The sequence below is a fragment of the Ursus americanus genome, chromosome 8 (assembly GCF_024610735.1).
Source record: "Ursus americanus isolate L20-20 chromosome 8, mUrsAme1.1.p, whole genome shotgun sequence".
In the NCBI taxonomy this organism is placed as follows: domain Eukaryota; kingdom Metazoa; phylum Chordata; class Mammalia; order Carnivora; family Ursidae; genus Ursus; species Ursus americanus.
In genome coordinates, this window is record NC_142134.1 from 12,650,010 (window position 1) to 12,674,855 (window position 24,846).

Sequence of the window (24,846 nt, forward strand, 5' to 3'; positions counted from 1 at the left end):
TTCTTTGGAACATAAATCTACTGAAGGGAACAGCATGCTGAGATATACTGTCTCACCCCAACTAGTTCCTAATACATGATATGAACTATCTGACAGCTGCTTGCCTACCATTCAAATCCATATAGTCTAAATATTCAAGCAAAAAACCCTACTGGTGGGTGTATTCTTCCAAAAGAATGAAGAAAGAAGAGAGACAAGAGCAAAAAAAAAACTTCAGTGCATTACAAAGTTTCCTCACAGAAGTTTAGAAATCCTAAATTATGACCAGACAAGTACTATTACTAAATACACAATAGTTCAAAATGTGTTTTAAAGTAAATAAGGTATTCTCTAAATCACTATTTTTTTCAACATAATTTTTTGTCTTTGATGACATTGCCTATTACCATTGCCTATTACCACTTTGCAATTCATCAGAAGATACTTTTAAAGTAGTAATTTATCAAATTATGATGTGATTAATTATATGAAAGTGTCCACATAGATGTCCGCAATAGTTAATGCAAGTTAAATTTCTTTGTAAATAGCCAGGACAGTGTCTTAAGGGCAGATGCTTTTTTCTTAATTTCATTATCAAGAAATAACCAAGTCGAGTAAACTTTCTAATTAACGTGTAACATAAATATAGTAAAATATACAAATCTTAAATGCACTTCTCTATTATTTTTTTCTAAGCAATATAAGTTGATTTTGAAAAATATGTAATTTCCAAAAACTAACCAAATGAGAAACCTGGTAAATAAATTACTTTTATAAAGTATTAACATATAAAGAACTTCTTAAGGGCTGTTTTGTTGTGGTTTAAAGAGCCAACTCAACTTAATGTCATGGTAAGATATACTTTAAATGTGAGTATGCCCTTTAAAATATTTTTTTCCTTCTAAATGACTACTTTCAAGGCAATTATTATTTTTATTTGTTTCTGGCTTGATCCTTGTTATTAAAAAAGTTTAGTATCATTCACATTGGGTATAGCACTTTAAAATTTGCAGAAACTTTTCACATAAAATATATTACCTGATCTTTACAACTCTATGAGGTAGAAAGTATTATTATTGAGTGAAGGAAATGACTGCAATTTGGTAGCCTTTTCCAAATCATGTTCCTTTCATCACACCCTACTTGCTTAAAATGAAATGTTAAAATCATGTATGACATAAAAGAATTCCTATTTCATACATTTGTTTATTTTGAACATGTTTGTATGTTAGGAGAAATAGTTTGCCTTTGATTTTCAAGCAATGTATTTTACTCCAGACAAGGTTCACAAAGAAAAAAGATTCATATTCTGATATTAAAGATTAGAAGGCACTAAAAGTGTTTGGGGAAAAAAGAAGTATGAAAATATCATAAAGTCATTTGTTTATTAATGTACTACATTTTTAAGAGTTATTACCTTTTTTATATTTTTAGTAACAAAAAGTATTTTATAGATTTTTCTTCCCTTCTAAAGTACTTGACACTCCCATTCCCGCCTGGAACACACATACTCTGACACCACAAATTTCTCTAGGACCAGAACTAGCCTGAGGCACAATCCACAGGAAGCTCTGAAGGAGACAAAGCAGAAACAGCAGGTGCAGAGGCCACAGCAGGACAGAGGTGGGCAATGTGTGATTCTCTGGCAATTGCCAAGTTTCTTAGAGGATCAAATACATGCTTCTTGCATAATGCCCACAATTTCTGCCACTGACTGTCTTTTGCTCAACTTACGCTGCTGTCATATGGAAAACATACCATATATAAACAACCCAGAAGAATCCACCGAAAAACTGCTAGAACTGATAAATAAATTCAGAGAAGTCACAAGATACAAAATCAATGTACAGAAACCTTTGCATTTCCATACACCAATAATGAAGCAGCAGAAATTAAGAAAACAATCCCATTTACAAGTGCACCAAAAATAATCAGACACCTAGGAATAAACCTAACCAAAGAGGTGAAAGACCTGTACTCTGAAAACTATAAAACACTGATGAAAGAAATTGAAGACCACACAAAGAAATGGAAAGACATGCCATGTTCATGGATTAGAAGAACAAACACTATTAAAATATCTATACCACCCAAAGCAATCTATACCTTTAAAGCAATCCCTATCAAAATACCAATAGCATTTTTCACAGAACTAGAACAAATAATCCCAAAATTTGTATGGAATGACAAAAGACCCCAAATAGCCAAAGCAAGCTTGAAAAAGAAAAGCAAAGTTGGAGGCATCACAATTCCAGATTTCAAAATTATTACAAAGCTACAGTAATCAAAACAGCACAGTACTGGCACAAAAAATAGGCACATAAATCAATGGAAGAGAACAGAAAACCCAGATATAAACCTGCAATTATATGTCTCCTGAGGCAAGGGAAACAAAAGCAAAAATAAACTATTTATTTCAAAATAAAATGCTTCTGTACAGTGAAGGAAATAATGAACAAAACTAAAAGGCAACCAACAGAATGGGAGAAGATATTTGCAAATGATACATCCAATAAAGGTTCAGTATCTAAAATATATAAAGAACTTATAAAACTCAACACCCAAAAACCAAATAATCCAATTAAAAAATGGGCAGGAGATGTGAACAGACATTTCTCCAAAGACGACATACAGATGGGCAATAGACACATGAAAAGATGTTCATTATCACTTACTATCAGGAAAATGTAAATCAAAACTACGATGAGATATCACTTCACACCTGTTAGAATGGCTAAAATCAACAACACACACACAAAAATAAGAGATGTTGACAGGATGTGGATGGGGTTAACGTAAAGCATGAAATCAGCCATAACCTGGCTTGCTAAATGCAACACCGAGGCCGCCGAGGGCAGGGAAGGTTTCGGAGAAGGGCCTAGGCCTTTGGAATGCCGAGGCTTCCGTGACCACTCTGCTATTGGTATGCCAAGGGAGTTGCCCCCCCGAAACTTTCCTAGCCTGAACAGCCGCCCTGTGATCTAAGAGATGTAAGCATTGTCCCTTGGGCTATGTTTAGAACTCATAGAACACGCAGATTAGCATATCGTATCCTTCCCGTAAACAGATCCTCCCCGTTTCAGTAAGACCCCTTGTCACATATCATGTGCTTGAGAAACAGTGATAAGGATTTGTGATTATCCTGAAGAACCAATAAAAGCAGGAGCAAAGAACAAAGGGTCTTCGCCTCTGAGCGTTGACCCCCTTGCCTTCTCCGCTCTTTCACAGCAAAGTGTGGAGTCATCTTTCAACCGTCGGTACAGGGATTGGTGGCCATTCCTGGCACGTGGAGAAAAAGGAACCCTTGTGCACTGTTGGTGGGAAGGCAAACTGCTGCAGCCACTTTGGAAAACAGTATGGAGGTTCCTCAAAAAGTTACTATAGAACTACCCTATGATCTAGGATCCAGCAATTGCATTACAGGGTATTTATCCAAAAAATAAAAAAACACTAATTCAAAGGGATACATGCACCCCAATATTTATAGTAACACTAATAGCACAAAGATATGGAAGCAGACCAAGTGTCCATCGACCGATGGATGGATAAAGATGTGAAGTGCGTGTGTGTGTATGTAAATAATTATGATAGCCATAAAAAAAGAATGAAAATTGACATTTGCAACAGCATGGACAGAGCTAGAGAGTATAATGCTAAGTGAAATAAGTCAGTCAGAGAAAGATAAATACCATATGATTTCACTCATGTGAAATTTAAGAAATAAAACAAATGAGCAAAGGGATAAAAAGAGGAAGAGAAATCAAGAAACAGACTCTTAATTACAGAGAACAAACTGATGGTTACCAGAGGAAAGGCGGATAGGAGAATGGGTTAAAGAGGTGATAGGGATTAAGGACAGCACTTGTCGTGATGAGCACCGGATGCATGGAAGTGTTGAATCACTATATTGTACACCTGAAACTAATGTAACACAGTATGTTAATTAACTGGAGTTAAAATAAAAACTTTTTAAAAATATGAAAAATAAAAAAGTATAGTGTTGGGTAATAGCCAGGAAGGTAGAATTTATTATTGCAGTGTATCACACAGACTCTAATGAGGAGGTCTTATTTTAAGTGATGTAATTGCTGCTTCTCCAATGTGACTTTAGAAACAGAAGAGGAGATTGAGAATTATTAGAATAGCTTAAAAGGAGGCTGACATATATATGTATAAAAACAGGACAGTAATATAAATGGCACAAAACAAATGAAAAGGAGCCATTAACTATTAGGGCAAATATCAATTCACTGCATATTTCTCTATATCTGCTCTAAAGTGTCAGTCCTTGGAGTTTCTGCTACTCTCCTTATGCAAATAGATCTTTCATAAGCCCTCATTCTATTTCCATAACTCCAATATATTATGTTCTTCAACGTTTATTGATTCGTCAGATTTCTGATATAAGAGAGATTCCCAGCCTTTCATGTGGAATCCACAAATGACTACACCTATATCTTAAGTTTTCAGATAGGACAGGTGAAAAATAAAGGCAGGAGTGTCATGGACCAAATATAAGTAATAGCTGTGTCTAGAATGTAGATATGAAAAAGCCCATTAAGGAGTCTGTAAGGAGAAAAGGAGGAGGAGAAAAAGAATAAGAGGAGACTTAACACTGCAAAAAAGGAGAAGTGATTAAGTATACAAATGAAGCCCTCGACATGTCAGAAACTGTAGTTAAGAAAGGCAAAGACTTTAAAAAAAGAATATCAAAATTGGTAAAGTCATTGATGACTTTATTTTTTTCAAAGATTTTATTTATTTATTTGTCAGAGAGAGCAAGCTCACAAGCAGGGGGAGTGGCAGGTAAAGGGAGAAGCAGGCTCCCCAGTGAGCAAGGAGCCTGATGCAGGACTCAATCCAAGGACCCTGGGATCATGACCTCAGCTGAAGGCAGATGCTTAACCAACTAAGCTACACAAGTGCCCTGATGACTTTAGAGTAGTACTCAACCAAGGGTGATTTTTGCCTGCAAGGACATATTTGTCAATGCCTAGAGATACTTTCAGTTGTCAAAACTTGAGGGTTCTACTGGCATTTAATGGGTAGGGGTCAGGGATGCTATTAAACGTACAATACACAAGACACCCTCCTCCACCACCAAACAAAGAACTATCCAGAACAAAATGTCAAGAGTGGCAATGTTGAGAAACATCCCATATATTAAAGGAGCTAAAATATATGAAATTGAGGAGTTTATGGGCATTGGGAAAACTAACATGGCAAGAAAAGGCTATTCTTTCAGAATTTGTTGACTTGTAGGGGAAAAGTGGAACAAGATGCAGAACTTTAGGATCAGGCAGGGCATAGAAAAAAATTTCTTACCTGTTTTCCTCAATGACAGAAACTTGGTGGTACCGTAAACCGACAGCAATGAAGAGATGGAAAGGACACCGGAGATAAAACAGAAGGAACATACTGGTGAAGTGCTGTTCCATAGGAGGTAAGGGGTAGAAATCAAGAAGACTAGTAGAAAAGATTACTTTGAAAGAATGCAAGCACACAAATACATCTAAGGTCAGAGGAAATGGAACGACTGATGGGTAAAAATACAAATGTTTTGGGAGTGCGTGTCAAGGACAGGATGGATAATTTGAGGAGAGCATCTGAAGTTTATACTCAGTGCCTGAGTTAAGCAGCTGGTCAGTGATCCACTTTCCCTGTTATAGGGGGAATGAAGTATGCTTTCTGGAAAGTAAGAAGACAAGAGACCTGGTGTAATCTCGTTGTAAACATACTAATGAAAGACCTCCTAGCAAACAAATAGAAGGACAAAAACTACGTGGTTTTCACTAATAGGAGAGCTTATCTATGGAGTGCTTTTAACAGAATGTGTAATAGAATATGTCTCATTATCTAGGATTGCCTATGAAAAATGAAACTGTAATACAGAAATGTATGGGATATGGCCCCATGGAAAATGTTCAGGTATGCTACACAATTGAGTACGAAATGGAGATGTTTCGTGTGGCCAAATGGTAAAAACTTCAGGTTATAAGAGAAATAAATTCTGGGGCTGTAATGTACAGCATGGTGACTATAGTCAAAAAGAAAATAATGGAGATGTTTTGTATTGAGATGGCTCCTTCTGTATAAATGAGGTGACTGTACACACCCACCAGTTCAAATCTCATCCAACAATCTGAGCCAGGGTCCATCAAATAAAGAAAAAAAGGACATGGGGAGCTGGAAAGGTATTCCATATCTCTATCTGTTCACCTGAGCCTCTTGATGTGTGATTAAAAGCTCTGATTCATGTCTCTCTCTTGACAAAAAACTTTGTGTTTCTCACTGGCACACACACATAGCACTGGGTAGTGCTAAAGACAACTAGCTGAATATTAAAATCATAACTTTTTAAGGTAACTACAAATGTATATAATGAAGAGCCTAAGAGACAAAGCTAAAAAAAAAAATAGATTGTTTCAGGCTGGATAGAACAAGTAAGAATAAAAGACATAAACAAAAAAGGCATTTTAGAGCAAATGTTTAGCAGTGAAGAGAAATGATCACTGTATTAAGTTATAAAAGTGATAATAATGACAGCTACTCTAATTTAGGAATGATGAATTTAAAGAAAGACATCACCAAGCAAATGTGTGAAGTATGTATGCACAACTCATTTGAAAATCACACCTTTTATCCTGACATTGCAAATATGATGGTTTCTGAGATAATTATACAAGTTTGTCTCACTTTTTAAAGTATTTTAAAAATAATATTCATGTTAAAGTATTTATATTTTTTTCTATAAACTGGCCATAATGCCTAATATTAGGCATAAGTCTAATACAATTGTCTATTTCTTGAATTTGGAATTCAAAATTTGTTTTATTTAATTTTCTAAAATTAATAGGTATTTATTTTTTTTAATTTTTAAAGATTTTATTTACTTATTTGACAGAGCAAGAAAGAGGGGGACCGGGAGAGGGAGAAGCAGACTCCCCACTGAGCAAGGAGTCCAATTCAGGGCTCAATCCCAGGACCCTGGGATCATGACCTGAGCCAACGGCAGACGCTTAAACAACTGAGCCACCCAGGTGCCCCTAAAATTAATAAGCATTTATATTTAAATTTCAAAATAATAATAACTTTAAGAAAAATACATTTTTCTTTATTTTTAACTAGAATAATGTAAAAGCTTCAAATTCCAATGACTATTCCCTCAGAAAAGGGGATTATTTTACTCAAGGTCAATTCGGTGTTATACATTGATTGTGCAGCTGTTCAGATGGTCAGAGATTTGTCATGGATTCTGAATCAATAAACATTCTCTCTCATGCTATGAAAACCAGCCAGCCCATGCGGTTACCTAAATAAGGCATAAAATACTTTTCATCTCGCAGAAAATTAGGATAACTTGATCCAATTAAAAATAAAATTGTCACTTTGCATTCTAACCCAAAGAATAAAAGGTCAATTAACTTCATTTTCCAATTTCTTATTTTTAGAGATATAAACTATCTTATGGTTACCTAGATGTAGTATGGCTAAAGAATCTTAAATTGCCTTCTACTACTGTCCTTCTCAATTATTTTCTTGATAAATAGCAATAAACAGAAACATGTACTGTTCTTAAAAAAGCTTTTAATACGTATAGTTCAATATTGCTAACAACAAGATTGTTTATTGCTGTGTTCCGAATGTTTGTGTTTCCCTAAAACTCATATGTTGAAATGTTGAAATGATGGTATCTGGACATGGGGACTTTGGGAGGCGCTTAGGTCGTAAGGGAGGAACCCTCCTGAATGGGATTATTGCCTGTATCAAAGAGACTCCAGAGAGCTCCCCAACCCCTTCCGCCATGTGAGACACATCAAGAGGGTGCCGGTTATAAACCAGAAAAAACACTGGCACCTTTATACTGGACTTCCAAGCCTCCAAAACTGTGGGAAATAAATTCCTATCATTTATAAGCTTCCTAGTTTGGGATATTTTATTACAGTGGCCCTTACGGCCTAAGACACTTACATGCAGGAAAATATCACAAAGGAAAAAATTAAGTGCCAGGCACATCTCATGTGAACTTTATGAAGAGAAGTGGTAATAATTACGATACTGCAACTTTATTGATTCAACCTGGTCTTCAAGTCATTTTAGACGAAGTGAGTTAACTTTCTGGAGAAGATATTCATAATTCTGTGCACCAAACACACAAATCGTGACAGCTTCTAAATGAGCAGGACTCACCCCCGAAACTGGGGGGGGGGGGGGGTGAGTGGAATATCTTATCCGATTCTGCTTTTTTTAAAGGCAATTCTGAATCTGCAAGTCTATAGGAAATGAAGTGAATTAGTCTAGATAAAATATGCAGAGGAGTTTTAAAACATCACCTTAGACATATTTGACCAAGAACTTGTATTTTTTAACAGGTTCTCCAAAAAATACTACAAATAATTGACTATTTCTTGTCCTCTCTGTATAGTTTGTCCATAACTATGGTACTGATATGATCCTGGAAACCATTCCATAAGGCTAACTATCCTAAAATGAAATATGTTTCTACTGGAACAATGTCATAATTGATATGATCTTGATGAAGTACTTAGTATCCTTAGGATCAAAAATCAGAGCTGTATCAAACAGTGATCATAAAAATATGTGTACATTTGTATAACAAATTAAAGGGTCAAAAATGTGCATAAGCACACCATATATAACAATTCTACTAAAGGCTTTAATTCATATCTATATGAGCATATGTCACAACCTGATCAACAATTATATCTTTAATTCACCCATATTTATTATGTATCAGGCATTATACTAAATGCTATAAGAAATGCTAATATGTACAAAACTTCTTCTGTTTAAATGAATGAGGTCTAATAGGTAAAACGAAGCCTATTCATTCAAATAACTAAGCAGTGGGTACCATATATGTGATACAATGTAAAAGGACATTGATGGGAAAGGTATCATTACTAACTAGAAAAATCAATAAAGGCATTATGGATTAGGGCTATTAATCTAAAATTAATATACTAGTTATCAACAAATGTAATTCAATGTTTAAAATGAGTGATACTTGTGATTTTCCTTCTTAAAATTTATGAGAATTGAGAAGAACGATTTGTGTGCCTTCATTTCCTTACAAATATTAACGGCTCCTTGTTCTCATTAAATGTACCTGTAGCTTGCAATGATATTACCTTTAATTCCACTGACAATGAGTTAAACCGAAAGCTGAGATCATTATTTTAACTCTCAAAAAGCCAGTAACATTTTTACATACTTGAAAGTCTCATTTAGGCTTTCAGAATTAGGAGGAAACATTTATTGAATAAGACCTAATTATCATCTTTCCTTTGCTTTTAATTTTGAGCTCCAAAAACCTTCATGCCACAGACTGTAGGTGTGAAAGTACACATCCCAAAAGGCCAGTAGAGCTCATTTGCCTGGTGGATGGTAAAGGTGGGGTGTTTCTTTGAACATGAATGTAATTTCTCCTTTTCTCACTGCCTCTTAGAATCCCTGCTCAACATTAGCAGCTGGGCCTCAGTGGCAGAAATTAGCAAAAAACCTAAGTTACACATATATTTAATAATGTTAACTAAGCATATGAGCAAGACTTCATATAAATTAGGGGGACAAGAATTCACATATCCTGAATGTGATTCAGGATCAAACATTCAAATGTTTTATTTGGATTGTGGACAGTGATATCAAGTGGCCACAATCCAAATCAAACATCCCCCGCACATTTTGAATTTTAAAATGTCAGAATTTTTAAATCAGATACATTGACAAGATTGTGCTAATGTCTCCCAAGCTAGAACTCTAAGTATCTTCCAGGCCCGTGTCTTTCATCTTTGTATCTTCACAGTAGGTTCTCAAGAAATACTTATTTAAAGAAACTGCAAATAGGGACACCTGGGTGGCTCAGATGGTTAAGCGTCTGCCTTTGGCTCAGGTCATGAACCCAAAGTCCTGGGCTCGAGTCCCACATCAGGCTCTCTGCTCAGCATGGAGTCTGCTTCTCCCTCTGTCTGCTGCTTCCCCTGCTTGTGCTTTCTCTCTCTCTGACAAATACATAAATAAATAGAATTTTTTAAAAAAGAAAAAAACTGTGAATAAATGGACAAATAAATGAATAAATAAGAGATATGCTAATAAAGGAGAGATCAGTAGGCCCCAGAAGAAAAGTGAATGCACAGTTAAGTGTTGGCTATTTAACATAAGGCTTAATTAGTCTTAAGATTATTTAACTACTGCCAGTCATATCTAAATTCTGGATTTCAACACGCCAAGAACTAAAATATGACAGGAGAAGCAAATAATCTGAAAGTAACTTTTTTTTTCCTCAAGTATTAATCTGGTCTGTTCTTCTACCTAAGAAGTCCTACAGTTTATTGGGGGGGGGGGGGGTTGTTGTTGTTGTTTGGTTTTTGTTTTTACTATGCCATTCACAGTTCCTACAAAAAGGCAGCAGGATGTCAAACTGAAAATAAGAGAAAGTATGCTGTCTGAGTAAAACTAGCCATAAACGAATGCTGTCAGAATCTCTTAGCACAAATAGTTCAGGGCAACTTTGTGGATGCATTTGTTGAGTAATCTAAAGATAACACAACTATCCAAACCAGTGTTTTAATGTAAAAAAAATAAATACTTCCAAATACAGTAAGGTTCCCAGAAACTTAGTCACATAAAATTAATTTAGATAGACAGCTCAAGGACTTTAAGTCAGGAAGAGTGCACATCCCAAAAAACAAAACTCGTAATTATAAATGAATCTTTATTTTTTCATTTTTTTTTAAGATTTTTATTTACTTATTTGACAGAGAGAGAGATAGCCAGCAAGACAGGGAACACAAGCAGGGGGAGTGGGAGTGGGAGAAGCAGGCTCCACACTGAGCAGGGAGCCTGATGCGGGGCTCGATCCCAGGACCCTGGGATCACGCCCTGAGCCGAAGGCATACGCTTAACGACTGAGCCACCCAGGCACCCCAATATAAATGAATCTTTAAATTTCAAAGATGTCTTAATCTTTTTCAACCACCATGACCAGCGCAATGTGAGGCATACATCACAGTCCGTGGAAGGAGAAGGCAAGCAGAAAATCTCAGCTAATTAAAAGAACTGAGATACACTAAATTTTTGAAGAATATGATAGTCGTTAGTGCCCACCAAATATATCTGGGTCTACACAAGGAAGACAATGTACTTCCTGGAGCCTTTTGCCACTAGTTTTGGCCAAGTGATTAGAACTAGTCAATAAATTGTGAGAGAAAGTGCAATGAGTCTCTCACAGATCAGAGCATTTATTGCTGGGATGAGGACCTCCAGAGATCTCTTTTTGCCATGATGAAAGCCATTATATGCAATGGTAGCTGGCTGAACAGCCTGGACACAGAATGAGACATTAAACAGAACTCCCAGAACCTTCCACAACAACCATATAGCCTGAGTGAGAATAAATCCATATTATAAAAGTCACTAAGATTTGGAGGTTATTTGCTATCACATATCCTAGCTTATCCTTATTCATACATTCAAGCACTTGCCTTGCTGCAATGATGCCAGAGCCTCTGTATTGTCTAAATTTTTTTTTAAAGCAAGGGGATCTTCCAAATACATATGGAATTAAATGTCACTGTGTAAAACTGTTGAAGAAACCATGATAAATCCTTAAATTTATTCATTTATATACCACAGTCTGGAGGGAAAGTTCCTAGAAAGAATGAGCCTATTTCTAGAAAAGCTTTTTAAAATATGTGGACCACACTATTTTATCAAGAAAATAACTCAGTAGAGGAAAATGAAGGAAAATCTTTATTTAAAGCAGCTTGAAAACATATAATAAATGTGAATGCTTATCAAAATTTTCCAGATATATTTTGGTTTCCTGTAATAAATTCAAGCCAACTCCAATTTCTTCTGAGCCACTGATGTTCAAAGAGTTAATATATCCTTCTCTCTCCCTTCAAACTGAAATATCCCCATACAAATATACAAAAACAAACAAACAAAAAAAAAAAACCACTAGAATTGTGGTCTACCTAATTAGAGTATGTCTTTGGTTATTCAGAAACCCTCAGCATCTTAATAAATAAAGCCATATTCTATGGGTAAACTTAAATCCCCATGAAGTACACAAAATACTCCAGTTCCTTCTAAATATGAATATCTTTTTTTGTGACAAAGTTCCTTTCTAGATGTGCTATTTTTCAGTAAAGACATTGATACCATTTATTAGCGTATCCATAAATACTACCACATTTTAAGTTCAGAATCAGCACTAAATTTTTTCTTTTTTGTATCCCTTACAGAGGGTTGTAGCCTATACCTAGAGCAAGTATAGCCTGCCTTAACTGTGTTAACTTCATTACACAGAAATAACACAAAAAAATTAATTTCAAATCTATCATATTCCCCACAAAGCATCTACGGTTTAAAGTTAGACAGGTAGAATCCAAATATAAACCCTATCTCTGCCACCTACTATATGTATTTTGGGGCAAGATGCTTATCTCTTCAGTGCTTTATTGTCCTCTTTCACAAATGTGATTAGTAATAGCACCACTTGGCTGACAGTATGGTAAGGACTGGATGTGGTAATACACATGAAGCATTAAGAGCAGTCCAAATAAGTATTAAAAATATGTGTTACTATTATTATTGCTCTAAAAGGAAAGAATAACTGAACATGAATGTTTTCTTAAACACATACATTTGTTTGAATTATTTTGGAAGAGGAATATAGAAAATGTGTGTCAACTGTTCACACATAAAGCTATAATTTCTTAAATATGTAAGTCACTTTTTCACCTATAACTAAAATTACTGAAGAGCGCAAACATTTGCTCCTTATATTGCTATGAGTTAAAGAATATATTTTATGCATTTAAAATTCATGATTACACTGTAAATTAAAAGGATGAGATATTAGTTATGAAATCCAAAAGAAAACAGTAAAGTCATAAAATAATTTTTGATAGGTTTTATATGGAAATTCAAGCATCACTATTTATTTCAACAAGTGCGACCTGTAAATTCAATGAACATGTACAATATTTTAATCAGGTTTCTGTTCTAACAATGATAGCCTTTCCCCAATCATGACAATGACGTAACCCTGCCATCTAGTGGACGATTTATACTACTGCAGGGACACTTTTTGAAAATTCTATAAAAATTCTCAAATAAAAGAACAAACTTGCATTTTTGTGTACAATTTAAATTTAAATTTTAAATCTTGAAAGTGAATCTGGGAAGAAGAGTAATTTGTGATGTTACAAGAAGAATTATTTAAATATATTATGAAAAACATGAGATACAGAGAATATGTTAAAGGCCCAACTTTGGGCAAGTTTAATACATAGTGTACAATTATTAATATAAATACATCTCTATGAAGGAAAAATGAGAATTTTGTGAAGAGAAATGTTTCATAATAAGTCATTAATCATAACTTCTAATGTTGCATCAACTGGAAATCTTTTTTAACATGTTCTTGCACTTAAAAAATAGCGACTGTGGGGCGTCAGTCAGTTAATCATCTTGACCCTTGACTTTGGCTCAGATCATGATCTCAGGGTCATAGGATTGAGCCCCGTGTCGATCTCCATGCTGGTCATGGAGCTTGCTTAAGATTCTTTCTCTCTGTCTCTCTGCTCCTCCCCCTATTTCACCCCCAGCCCACACACAACCACTCTCTCTCTCACTCTCTCTCTCCCTAAAAAAAAAGCAACTGCAATAATAATAAAACACTTTCAATTCACCAAAAAAAAAAGACAAATATAATACAAGATCTTTCTCTATGTACAAATATAAACACACACACACACAATCATTTTTTAGTATAATGCAAAAAAGTCCACTATCATTTGTTGTTCTGTAGTTACTGATTTGCTCAAGATTAAGATCTTTCCACCTAATTGCTTGAACTTTTAACTTCAAGCACAATGGTTTTGCTATCACTCAGCATTGCCTCAGTAACTTAAGACTTCTTCACAATACAATTATCAAAATTGAACAACCTATTTTCATTTGAAACCAAATCATCTAAAATACATAGAAATAAAATATATGAATAATTTAGTTTTGAGCATTTTTCACACATATCCATGAATAGGAAAGTAGATAGGTAGGTAGGTAGATAGACAGGTACAAAGATCATTTTTAGGAAATACTGTTAAATATCAAGCATCAAAAACACTGCTGTAAAAGGAAACATTTGTGAGCAAGCGAGCAAAGAGAACTCCAAAGTCAAGCCCACCCCAATATTTGTGAGACCTGAGGCCTTCTGAACCTCCTGGGCTGCCGTCCACTCACCACCTCTTCCCACCCCGCCTTTATCTGTCACTGTGAAGGAGCATCATACACATGCCTCTAAGACACCACGGCCCCCAAGCGCAAGGTCAGACCCAACAGCCCTGTACACGTGCTACCTTCACCCTCACCTGAAGGCTCCTGCAGTTTGGACCAGGAATCTGGAATCTTGGTTACCTAGAATGTGTCAAAGCTTTGGATGGGCATTTTGTCTTGACCCCAAAGGCTCCTCATTCTATGTGGACAGGCCACTGTAAAAGGACAGGCACAGTAGGATCCACGAAGGGGTCAGTGGGTGGTACTGGAATAAGTGTGCCTTGTAACTGGACATTTTTTAGAGTGGCTATAGGGTAGAGAGATGGTGTGAAATAATGGCTATCGAAGGGTATCCTCATGATGATCGGCTTTTTTTCTTAGCTTGTGTATCTCAGAGTCTTGTTCTAGAAGAGAGAATATCAACCTTTCTATGGAAGCAAGGAAGATAGGAATTAAGGGTAACCATCACGGTGTGCAACTATCTGTCATGACGCGTAAGAGTCTCGAGTGAAAACGCAGCCTCTCTAACTTGGGACGTCAACTAAGGAGACCAATTTTCCCTCAAATATGAAGCATCTATTCTTCAGTCATTTTTCTTTTTGTCAGTCTGTTTTCATATTGCAAGAGGCATGAATATCCCAGTCACGCACATAATTAGTTTATTAAATGCAAGTGTATGTGTTTACTTACCAGGCTGTTCATTTTTGAAGATGATGAACCCACTCTTTGTTTTCTTAGGCTATTCACTTCTTCTACATTTCCATCTTTGGGTTTCAAAATCATTCTGCTACTCCCTGCAGTTCCTTCAGATGAGGATCGCAGCCGCCTTTCTATAAATCTTCCTTCTCGATATGGACTGAAGCTACTGGCAAGAACTATTAAAATAGATAGAAAAATAAAAATACAGATGCTTAAATACAGCTTTTATAAACGTTACATTGAAAGAAAATGAGATACTCTCAGTGTCACTCAAAAACTCTATAAAAAATTGTAATAAATAGTGGTAAGTTTAGTTTACTTAGTCATGGAATCACTTCCAAGTTCAAAACCTTTGTAGTCATCCTTGGATTCCCCATACATCCCATAAATCACACAAACAAATCCTGTCCTTATTACCTTCAAATTGTGTACAGAATCTGGTCACTTCTTACTACCTTCCCTACGAATACCCTGGACCAAACTCCATCAACCCTAGCTTGGGCTACTGTAATACTTAAACAGTTTCCTGCCTTTGCCTACTCCCACCTGCCTCTCTCCCCCCAAAAAACATAGCCTGCTTTCCACATGGTAACCAGAATGATACACTGAAGACATAAGTGACATTGGTCATGATCACTCCTCTAGTCACAGAGTTGATATTTTCCCAATAGCCTACCAGTTTCCTTATGATATGACCCTACTCTGTCCCCTCACTAAGGGCCTCCCTATGTTCACCTGTTCACCTCTCTAACTTTACCTTCTGCTGCATCCTCCTCCTTCACTCTGCTTATGCTACACTGGACCTCCTGCTGTTGCTAGAACACTGCAGGCACACTGAGGTCCCATGGCCTTTCTCCCATAGCCTTTGCACAGTCATATTTATCTTAAATATTTGTATATCTTACTCACTAATCACCTTCAACTCTTTGCTACTATGTTACCTTGATTAAAACCCTGCTCACCATACTTAAAATGTTCTTTGTGAGACCTGAGGCCAAACAACAAATAATGAACTATCAGAAAGTGAAATTAAGAAAACAATACCATTTATAATATCATCAAAAAGGATAAAATACTCAGAAATAAATTTAACCAAGGAAGTGAAAGATCACTACACTGAAAACTGTAAGACTGATGAAGGGAGTTGAAGAATACATAAACAAATGGAAAGATATTCTGTGTTCATAGACTGGAAGAATTAATATTGTTAAAATGTCCTTACTACTCAAAGCAATCTATAGATTCAATGCAAACCCTATCAAAATGGTAATGGCATTTTTCACAGAAATGCAAAAAACAATTCTACAAAAAGAACTACAAAAGACCTCAAATAGCCCAAGCAATCTTGAAAAAGAACAACGCTGGAGGTGCCACATTTCCTGATTTCAAACTATACTACAAAGGTATAGTAATCAAACACTATGGTATTGGCATAAAAACAGACACATAGATCAATGGGACAGAATAAAGAACCCAGAAATAAAACCATCATATATAAGCAATTAATTTCTGACAAAGGACCCAAGAATATGCAATGCAGAAAGGATAGTCTCTTCAGTAAATGGTCTTGGGAAAACTGGATAGCTATATGCAAATGAATGAACCGAGAATCCCATCTAATAACATACAAAAAAAATCTCAAAATGAATTAAAGATTTGAGCATAAGGCCTGAAAGTGTAAAACTCATTTAAAAAAATAAATAAATAAGGGTAAGCTCCTTGACATTAGTCTTGGCAATGACTTCTTGGATTGTACACCAAAAGCAAAAACAATGAAAGCAAAAATAAACAAATGGGATTATTACAAAGTGAAAAGCTTCTGCACAGCAAAGTAAACAATCAACAAAATGAAAAGGCAAATTATGGAATGGGAGAAAATATTTTCAAATAACATATCCTATAAGGGGTTAACATCCAAAATATACAAGGAACACACACAACTCAACAGAAAATAATAATAACCCAATTTAAAAATGGGTGAAAAGGCTAAATAGACATTTTTTTTTCCCAAAAAGACATACAAAATAGCCAACAGGTATATGAAAAGGTGTTCAACATCACTAATCATCAGGGAAATGTAAATCAAAACCACAATGAGATACCACACCACACCAGTTAGGATGGCTATTAGTAAAACGTCAAGGGATAACAGGTATTGTCAAGACCGTGAAGAAAAGGGAACCTTTATACACTGATGATGGGAATGTAAACTGGTACAGCCACAATGGAAAAAAGTATGGAATTTCTTCAAGAAATTAAAAATAAAGTTACCATATGATCCAGGAATTCCATTTCTGGGTATATACTCAAAGGAAACAAAATCATTATCTCAAAGAGGTATCTGTACCCCCACAGTTATAGTAGCATTATGCATAATAGCTAAGGCATGGAAACAACATAAGCATTCATCAACAACGAATAGATAAATAAAGAGCTCAACTTTATATTATTATTTTTGATATGACTATACACCTCAGACATTCAGATATGTATTAAATACTCGCTTAAACATCTTCCATAATAAATACAGAATAAATTCAGTATTATGGAATTTAGTGTACATAGCAACTCTTTCTTATGTTAAATACGTTTACTTAACTGGTTTTAAAATGTTGAACTTCCAAATTCTAAAATCCTTATGAATGACACAAGAACCTCTCCACATAATGAAGGACAGAATACTATTGTCTTCTCCTTGTTGACATTACCAGCTTACCTGTCTATCCCTCTTTTTTTTTTTTTACAAGTTGTAGATAACATGAATAAACAGCTAATGTCCCACGAATAGGCAACACATTATCAAATTCATTGAAATTAATGTGTTGAATGGCTCACAATTAGGATCTTGGTCAACAGATTAGTAGTCAGCAAGATATATACAGCATTCAATTTGACATTGAGGCAAATGATTATTTCTAAATAAGAATTAGATATAATCAGGATAAGTACATTTCTACTTTTTTTTGTTATATTTCTTTTAAAAACTGCCTAAATTCCAATTTGAGATCCACCATTTGCAAACAGTGTGATTTCATAACGTCATTTAACTTAATCCTTAATTATTAATAACAGCCATATAAAAATTTGGTTAAGATTAAAATGACACTTATCTTAATGAGCACTGAGTAAGATAAGGAATTGATGAATCACTATATTGTATACCCGAAACCAATATAACACTTTATGTTAAGTACACTGGAATTAAAATTTTTAAAAATAAATTAAAAATAAATTTTAAGATTAAATGAAACAATGCAAACAAACTGCTTAGCATGTTTTTGGGCACATATTAGGTGTACAAAAAGGGTGACCATCATCCATATCATCACCATCATTGTTCTACTATTACCATATTATAACTAAAGAATTAACTAAAGGTGTAACTAAAGCTGTAAGTACAAACAAGGCTACCAAGATCAAAAAATTCATTCATGCATTTCAAACTTTAAAATTGGGCGGCTGGGTGGCTCAGTTGGTTGAGCGTCTGCATTCGGCTCAGGTCACGATCCCAGGGTCCCAGAATCAAGTCCCACATAGGGCTCCCTGCTCAGCGGGGAGTCTGCTTCTTCCTCTGCTCCTCCCCCCCCCCGCCACCTTTCCCCCCACTCCTGGTTTCTCTCTCGTTCTCTCGCTCTCTCGAAAAAATAAATTTAAAAAATCTTTTAAAAAAACAAAACTTTAAAATTGCTATATTCATGGAGGGACTCACTGAATTAATCATATAATCTTATGATTCTTGACACTCTAATATATAATTTGGCTTATTATAAATCTTATGTAATAGTGTTAATGTTTTGGAAAGAGCTGGGGTCATGACGTCACTAAGCCTAGTCACTAAGAGCCTGAGTTTTGAATTGAGATAGTTGTAATTTGACCATGTCACTCAACAGCTGTATGATCCCTTGGTCTCAGTTTTCATATTTGTAAAATGGAGACCACTAATGCCTACCTCATAAGGTTTGTATCCCAAACAATTATCTACTAATGTTGTGACTTCAGACACATTACTTAATGTACCTGTGTTCCAATTACCTTATCTGTAAAATGGGTTACCAAAACAGTAGCGATTACAATCATCTGAGAATTTAATGAATTAATGTATCCAAAGTCCACAGAATGGGAAATGAGACATAATAAGCATTCAATGTTGGGAGAACTGTTGGCAGTAGCAGTAGTAGCAGTAATAGGAATAGTAGGAGTAGCAACGGCAGCAGCAGTGGTAGGAGGAATCATAGCAGAGAAAAAAAACTAAAATAATGTCAAATACAGCCCAGTAGGTGGTATATATTCAACACTTTTCTTAACTGAAATTTATATTAAATAACAAAGTTTTCTGTTAAATAAGTCACTCAACCACCCATCCCCCTCCCTTTTTTAAACCAAAGAGAAGGTACCCAAGGTTACACAGGTATTTAATGACAGAGGCAAGGTTAGAATCATAGTATCCAGGCTCCAAGGCCAGTATTTTTAAAGCCTGCAAGTCTACTGTATTTAAAGATAGAGATTATTTGTGCTGAAACATAGATCCTACCTAATAAATCAAGTTTTGTTAAAATAGGAAATAGAATTTAAATTATACAAATGTCCTTTATAGTGATTTTGGCTGGAATATATCCATTTCATTGACAAGAAATACCAATACTCTATCATTTACTCTAAAAAAAGGAAATCCTTATTTCACATAAAGCCACATTCCAAATAAAATTAATTTCTTCCCACTCTCTTCTGAGGGTCAGAATCTGGACAACACAACTAAGAAAAATGAGTAATATTGCTGAATTACATTTTTAGCATAATACAAGTGAAGTAAGTTTAAAATCAAGTAGAGAAAAGATTTAAAATAAATTATAACTAAAAAAATTACTAGAGAGTGAAAAATAGGAAAACTGGTTTCTATTCATTAGATGGAATAAGAAAATTAAATAAATTAGAATGAAAATTAGAATTCATATTTATGATACAAAGAAAATCAGCATACCTTTGGCAGGATTTGATTCATAGCCATATGATGCTTTGTTGAAAATATGATGATCACCAGAAGAGGGTATTATCCTTGAATCTGAAATAGGATGAATCCCTCTAACACGGTCAGCTATTGCTTTATGTTGCTCATAAAATCCAAGCTTCTTTGGGGAGCTTGTTGCCAACATTGTTTCACCATTTTGTACTACCATATGTTCTTCTCTTTGCATATCTCCTGATAAGTGAGTCTCTGAGTTGTTCCCATTCATAAGGGGTAGTTCAGTGATTTGTAATAACACTTCCTTCTGATTAGCAGCAGAGGTTTCTGGTAAGGAATTAGATTCAGTGCTACATTGGCCTTCTAACCTGTATTTTCCAGGAGACATAATTGCACAGGGAACAGTTCCCATAAGGTCTATTGTTGTCTTTGTAACAGCAGCAGGATTGGAAGAGATCTGAGAGGTAGAATCATTGTGGCCAAAGTTGTCACAGTGGGATGCCATGCTTCCACTTTTAGGAAATGCATCCGCTTCAGACACAGAATCTTCAGTCAAGGCTAAGAACTCTGAAGGTGTCTGAGCTGTTGTAAGATCAGCAGAAAGCAATGGAGATTGTAAAGAGCTTCCTCCCCGTTCTGTTACATCCACAGAACAAGACGGAGAAGCTCTTACTAATACAGGTTCTCTCTCTTGGTACTGTGTAATTTCCAATGAGAATCCAGACTGTTGTACCAATGAAATGGATTGACTCTGTGGAACAGGTTTAGAAAATTTATAGTGAGATGAAAAGGATTTAGTAAGTAGCTTCTTTGTTGACTGCTTTACAGAACGGCGAGTTTGTTCTTCTGTGAATCCAGAATCATCCCCCTCACTTTTGCCAGAACTTAGGCAATTTATAAAGACATTCTTATTAGTTGAGTGCTCTTTTTCCCTTTCAAAATCTTCTGTTAAAGATCTTGTTATCTTCTTATTTCGTGAACTGCTAAAACCAACAGAATGTCTTCCCCTGGTTTTAATATGTTCTTCCAAACTCAGTTTTGGCATACCGCTATGACCAGATTGAGCACCATTTGAAATACTAAGGTTCTGGTTGGTAGCGTCTTGCTTAGGTTCACTCCCCTTCTTATGGTGGAAACTAATGGAAGGAGTACGGAATATGCTCCTGCGTTTACCTGTACTACCTGAGCTTGAGTTAGTGCTGGAAGGAGAGGAACTGTGGACACCAACTGTATTACTGGAGGAGGGTGAAGAAGGAAGAGAATCATGTCTTCTGCTAATACTTCTTCTGAATATTGGCAACCGGGAGACCAGGGTAGATCGTCTTGATCCTGAGTCCCCCATTGGGACTCCAGGGCTTGCACTGTGATAGCCAACTTAGCAGCCTAAAAAAGTTAAAAAAAAAAAAAAAAAAAGAACACGTCAGTAGCGTTCAATTATAAATTATAATAAAGATATTTTAAAATAAAACATTGTTTTTCAGGACATGGAATAGAATTTGGTTCATACTAAAATAATAAATAATAAAATTCTAAAACTTAAGGATTTTTTGAAATTTTAAGTAGCAAAATTATCCAAAAATTTGCACAGTGATTTTATAATGGCTCAAATATTTCAAGATTACCAAGAATATTCAGTCTATTGAAAAGATTATTAGGTTGGAAGACACAAGATCACTATTCATGACCCAGCTTTACTACTCCCACTAGTTCTTTATTTTGGTCAGTTGTTTGACCCTAACTTTTTATGTCTACTGATTTAGATTTAGTAGGCATGTGACCACCATAATCACTGCCCTCTGGGTAAAATGCCCCACCACTGCCTTTATCAACCAGCAGCAGATACACCCCAAGACTCAACAAGTTATTGATCTGAACTTAACAGAATCACAGATCAGACTAAGGGATGATGTGACACTAGACTCTTCAGTCAAAGAAAAGAAAAATAGGAAGTATTGTTCTCCTTGGAGTTTGATTTTGGGGCAGTGAGAGATAATCAGGCCACTGGCAGAGGAAACTGAACCACAAAGAATACGGTGTAGGGTTAAAACCACAAAGGATACAGTGTAGGGTTATAAACAAGATAAGGTTATGAGGAAAACATGACTATGAGTTGACGAAAAGCCTTGAATGAAAATTAATTCAACTGGTAATGTTGAGACAAGTAAGAATACATCCTGACAGAAGCAGAAGCATAGAAAATTTATGAACCATATTGTCAGGGTGGCGATGATGAAGAAAAAGAGGGAAGGGGAGGTGAAGGTGGCAGCTCGACAGTTCATTAACTGTGACGCACCAAGTACTTTTCTTACACAGATTATCTCTTTTAATGTTTTTAACTGCAGAAGCAGATAAAAATACCATGGCCATTTTACAGCGGAAAGGTAACTTTCTGTCCTACAGCTAGTAAGTGGTAAAGCAGGAATAAGAAACTAATCCTTATGTAACCATCGGATCAGCTTGTAATCAGCATGATAATTTGCCTTCAATAGAATGAAGAGCCAAGCTTGTGCTGCCAGAAGTCCAGCTATGCTTCCACCTCAGAGATTCCTACTTGTAAGGTCAATCTTGCCATTCTGGTGACTGTTTTTCACTGATTTTCATAATGTACCGCGACTGGTCCCTGTTTTGCTTTGTTTTGCTTTGTTTTTATATTTCACGTAATTCCTTAACTGTAACGTATACACCCCCGATGTCAACTTGAATCAGACTCTGTTTCATTTTGTTGTTTTTTGCAACCAAAACTACCTACCTGAACAATAACAAAATACTACATAAAATGACCAGCCCTCCATTTTCTTCTCCTTACAGAAACATCATGAGATTGATCAAGTGAAATACTTTCATGGTCCTAAAGAAGCATGTAACAAAAATGAAAAATATATTCTCTTTTGGATTTGCACTCAAAGATCTTTAATATTTTGTCCCAAATGATATAAAATCTAACAGATTTGCATTAGATGATTTTTATTAAATGATTTCTACTTGCATTCACTAAATTCGAATTTAAATCAAACTATGTGTAAAACACTCCCAAAATAATTGCATATTCTTGTAAGCCTTTGTGAGAATAAGGCTTAAAATATAAACAAAAATAAAATATAAAATATAAACAAAATATAAACACTTTAGCTCTTAAAATCTCACAAATTAAAAATATCTAATTTTCCTCCCAGGTTAAATCTAATTTAACCAATTTCCAATTTCCAAAGTGGATACAAAATAAATAAATAAATGCTGACACAAAAGCAAGAAATGTAAGAAAAAAAAAAAAGGCCAAGAAATATTTCACTATGCACAAATACTGAAAATATCCAGTAATAATGGTAAATACCTTGACATTAAGGCATTTATAACCATAGATTCACCACCAGCTAAAAATCATAATGGTTAATAATGCTCCAATTATAATAAAATTATTCACTAGGTATTGAATGGAAATAAATCATGCACATTAATGAAAAATCGCAACTGAGAATGATGTTAACTAAAGCATCAGTAAGAGTGAAATCATGAAAAAAATGTATTATTTATTTAAGATTTTTATTTGAGAGAGAGTGAGCACAAGTGGGGGAAGAGGCAGCAGGAGGTGGGTAAGCAGACTCCCTGCAGAATGGAGAGCCCAACAAGGGGCTCAATCCCAGCACCCTGAGATCATGACCTGAGCTTAAGTCACTTAACTGATTGAGCCACCCAGGTGCCCTTGTGTCAGCATTTAAAAATAAGGACTCATTCAATATCTCTTTAGCAAGTATTCAAAGGATTTAACTAATAAAAATTTCAGAAGAAAAATTAACAGTAATTACTCCTCTCTTCCTAAGTGCTTAATGAAAACAACTGTACTTCTATTGGGTACTAATAATACACTTAGGCTGCTAATATATTTAACCTAATTTAAGTAAAAAGATCATAAATACTAAGAGATTTGCACATTGAATGCAATGACATGAAGTAGATATAAAATCTATTGGAGGGATGCCTGGGTGGCTCAGTTGGTTAAGCATCCGCCTTTGGCTCAGGTCATGATCCCAGGGTCCTGGGATCGTGTCCCGCATTGGGCTCCTTGCTCAGCAAGCGGTCTGTTTCTCCCTCTGCTTGTTGCTCCCCCTGCTTGTGCTCTCTTTCTCTCTCTGACAAATAAATAAATAAATAAAATCTTTAAAAAGAAATCTATTGGAGATAAAAATCCTTTAGATTTCACTTTGCCTAACTGACAGTCTTTTAAATCAAGGTCTTGATTTCCTACTGACAGCTTTCCAGCTAAAAAAGAGAAAGATAACATATATATAGGTTGAATTATCCATATTTTTTGGAGACTCTTCAATGTTCAGATGCTATTTATATCTCCAGATTCATTATTCCCCTCCTCATATTTAATTCTCTAATTGGAATGATTACTGCTTGCCATTTTCTGTTCACTTTCACCTGCTGGGCATTTGCAGATGTGATATTGCTTGGAATGCCCTTCCTGTAATTCCCAATGTGACATATTCCTATTTCTCTAACATTGTCCCTCCTAGGATGTCATCCCTGACCACTTTCCCATCCTCTCCCATTTGGGATGTACTACTACTCCTTTATGTATCCTTAAGTATTACCTTGCATAGTTAACATCTGTCTATCTGACTTTACTATTTTACCGTAAGTTTCTCAGTGGCAAAGTTTGAGACCCCAGTATCTAATATAATCAACAATTAGTACCTATAGAGTAAATGGATTTCAGGGAATAAAGTTTTAACTTTAATACGTCAGTATTTCAAACCTAAATAAACATATTTTCTGCCTCACTACCATAAACAAATGTTGCAATTTTGAGGTTAACTATATTAAATTACAACTTTAGAGATTCATCCATTAATTGAAAGCCTTTCCAATTGTAAAATCATTCAGTAATCTAAAATTTG

At 35.3% G+C, this 24,846-nt stretch overlaps 1 protein-coding gene across 3 annotated transcripts in view; it reads right to left on the reverse strand.

Moving 5' to 3' along the window:
- CCSER1 (coiled-coil serine rich protein 1) overlaps window positions 1–24,846 on the reverse strand; it is a 1,291,424-nt gene that overhangs the window by 1,127,942 nt on the left and 138,636 nt on the right. For all 3 annotated transcript variants that reach the window (XM_045791946.2, XM_045791951.2, XM_045791957.2), the window contains 2 exons: window positions 19,964–21,328; window positions 14,977–15,161 (listed from right to left, as the gene is read on the reverse strand). In XM_045791946.2, the coding sequence (XP_045647902.1) occupies window positions 14,977–15,161; window positions 19,964–21,287 (1,509 nt within the window). In that variant the 5' untranslated portion in view covers window positions 21,288–21,328. The remainder of the gene's footprint in view (window positions 1–14,976; window positions 15,162–19,963; window positions 21,329–24,846) is intronic.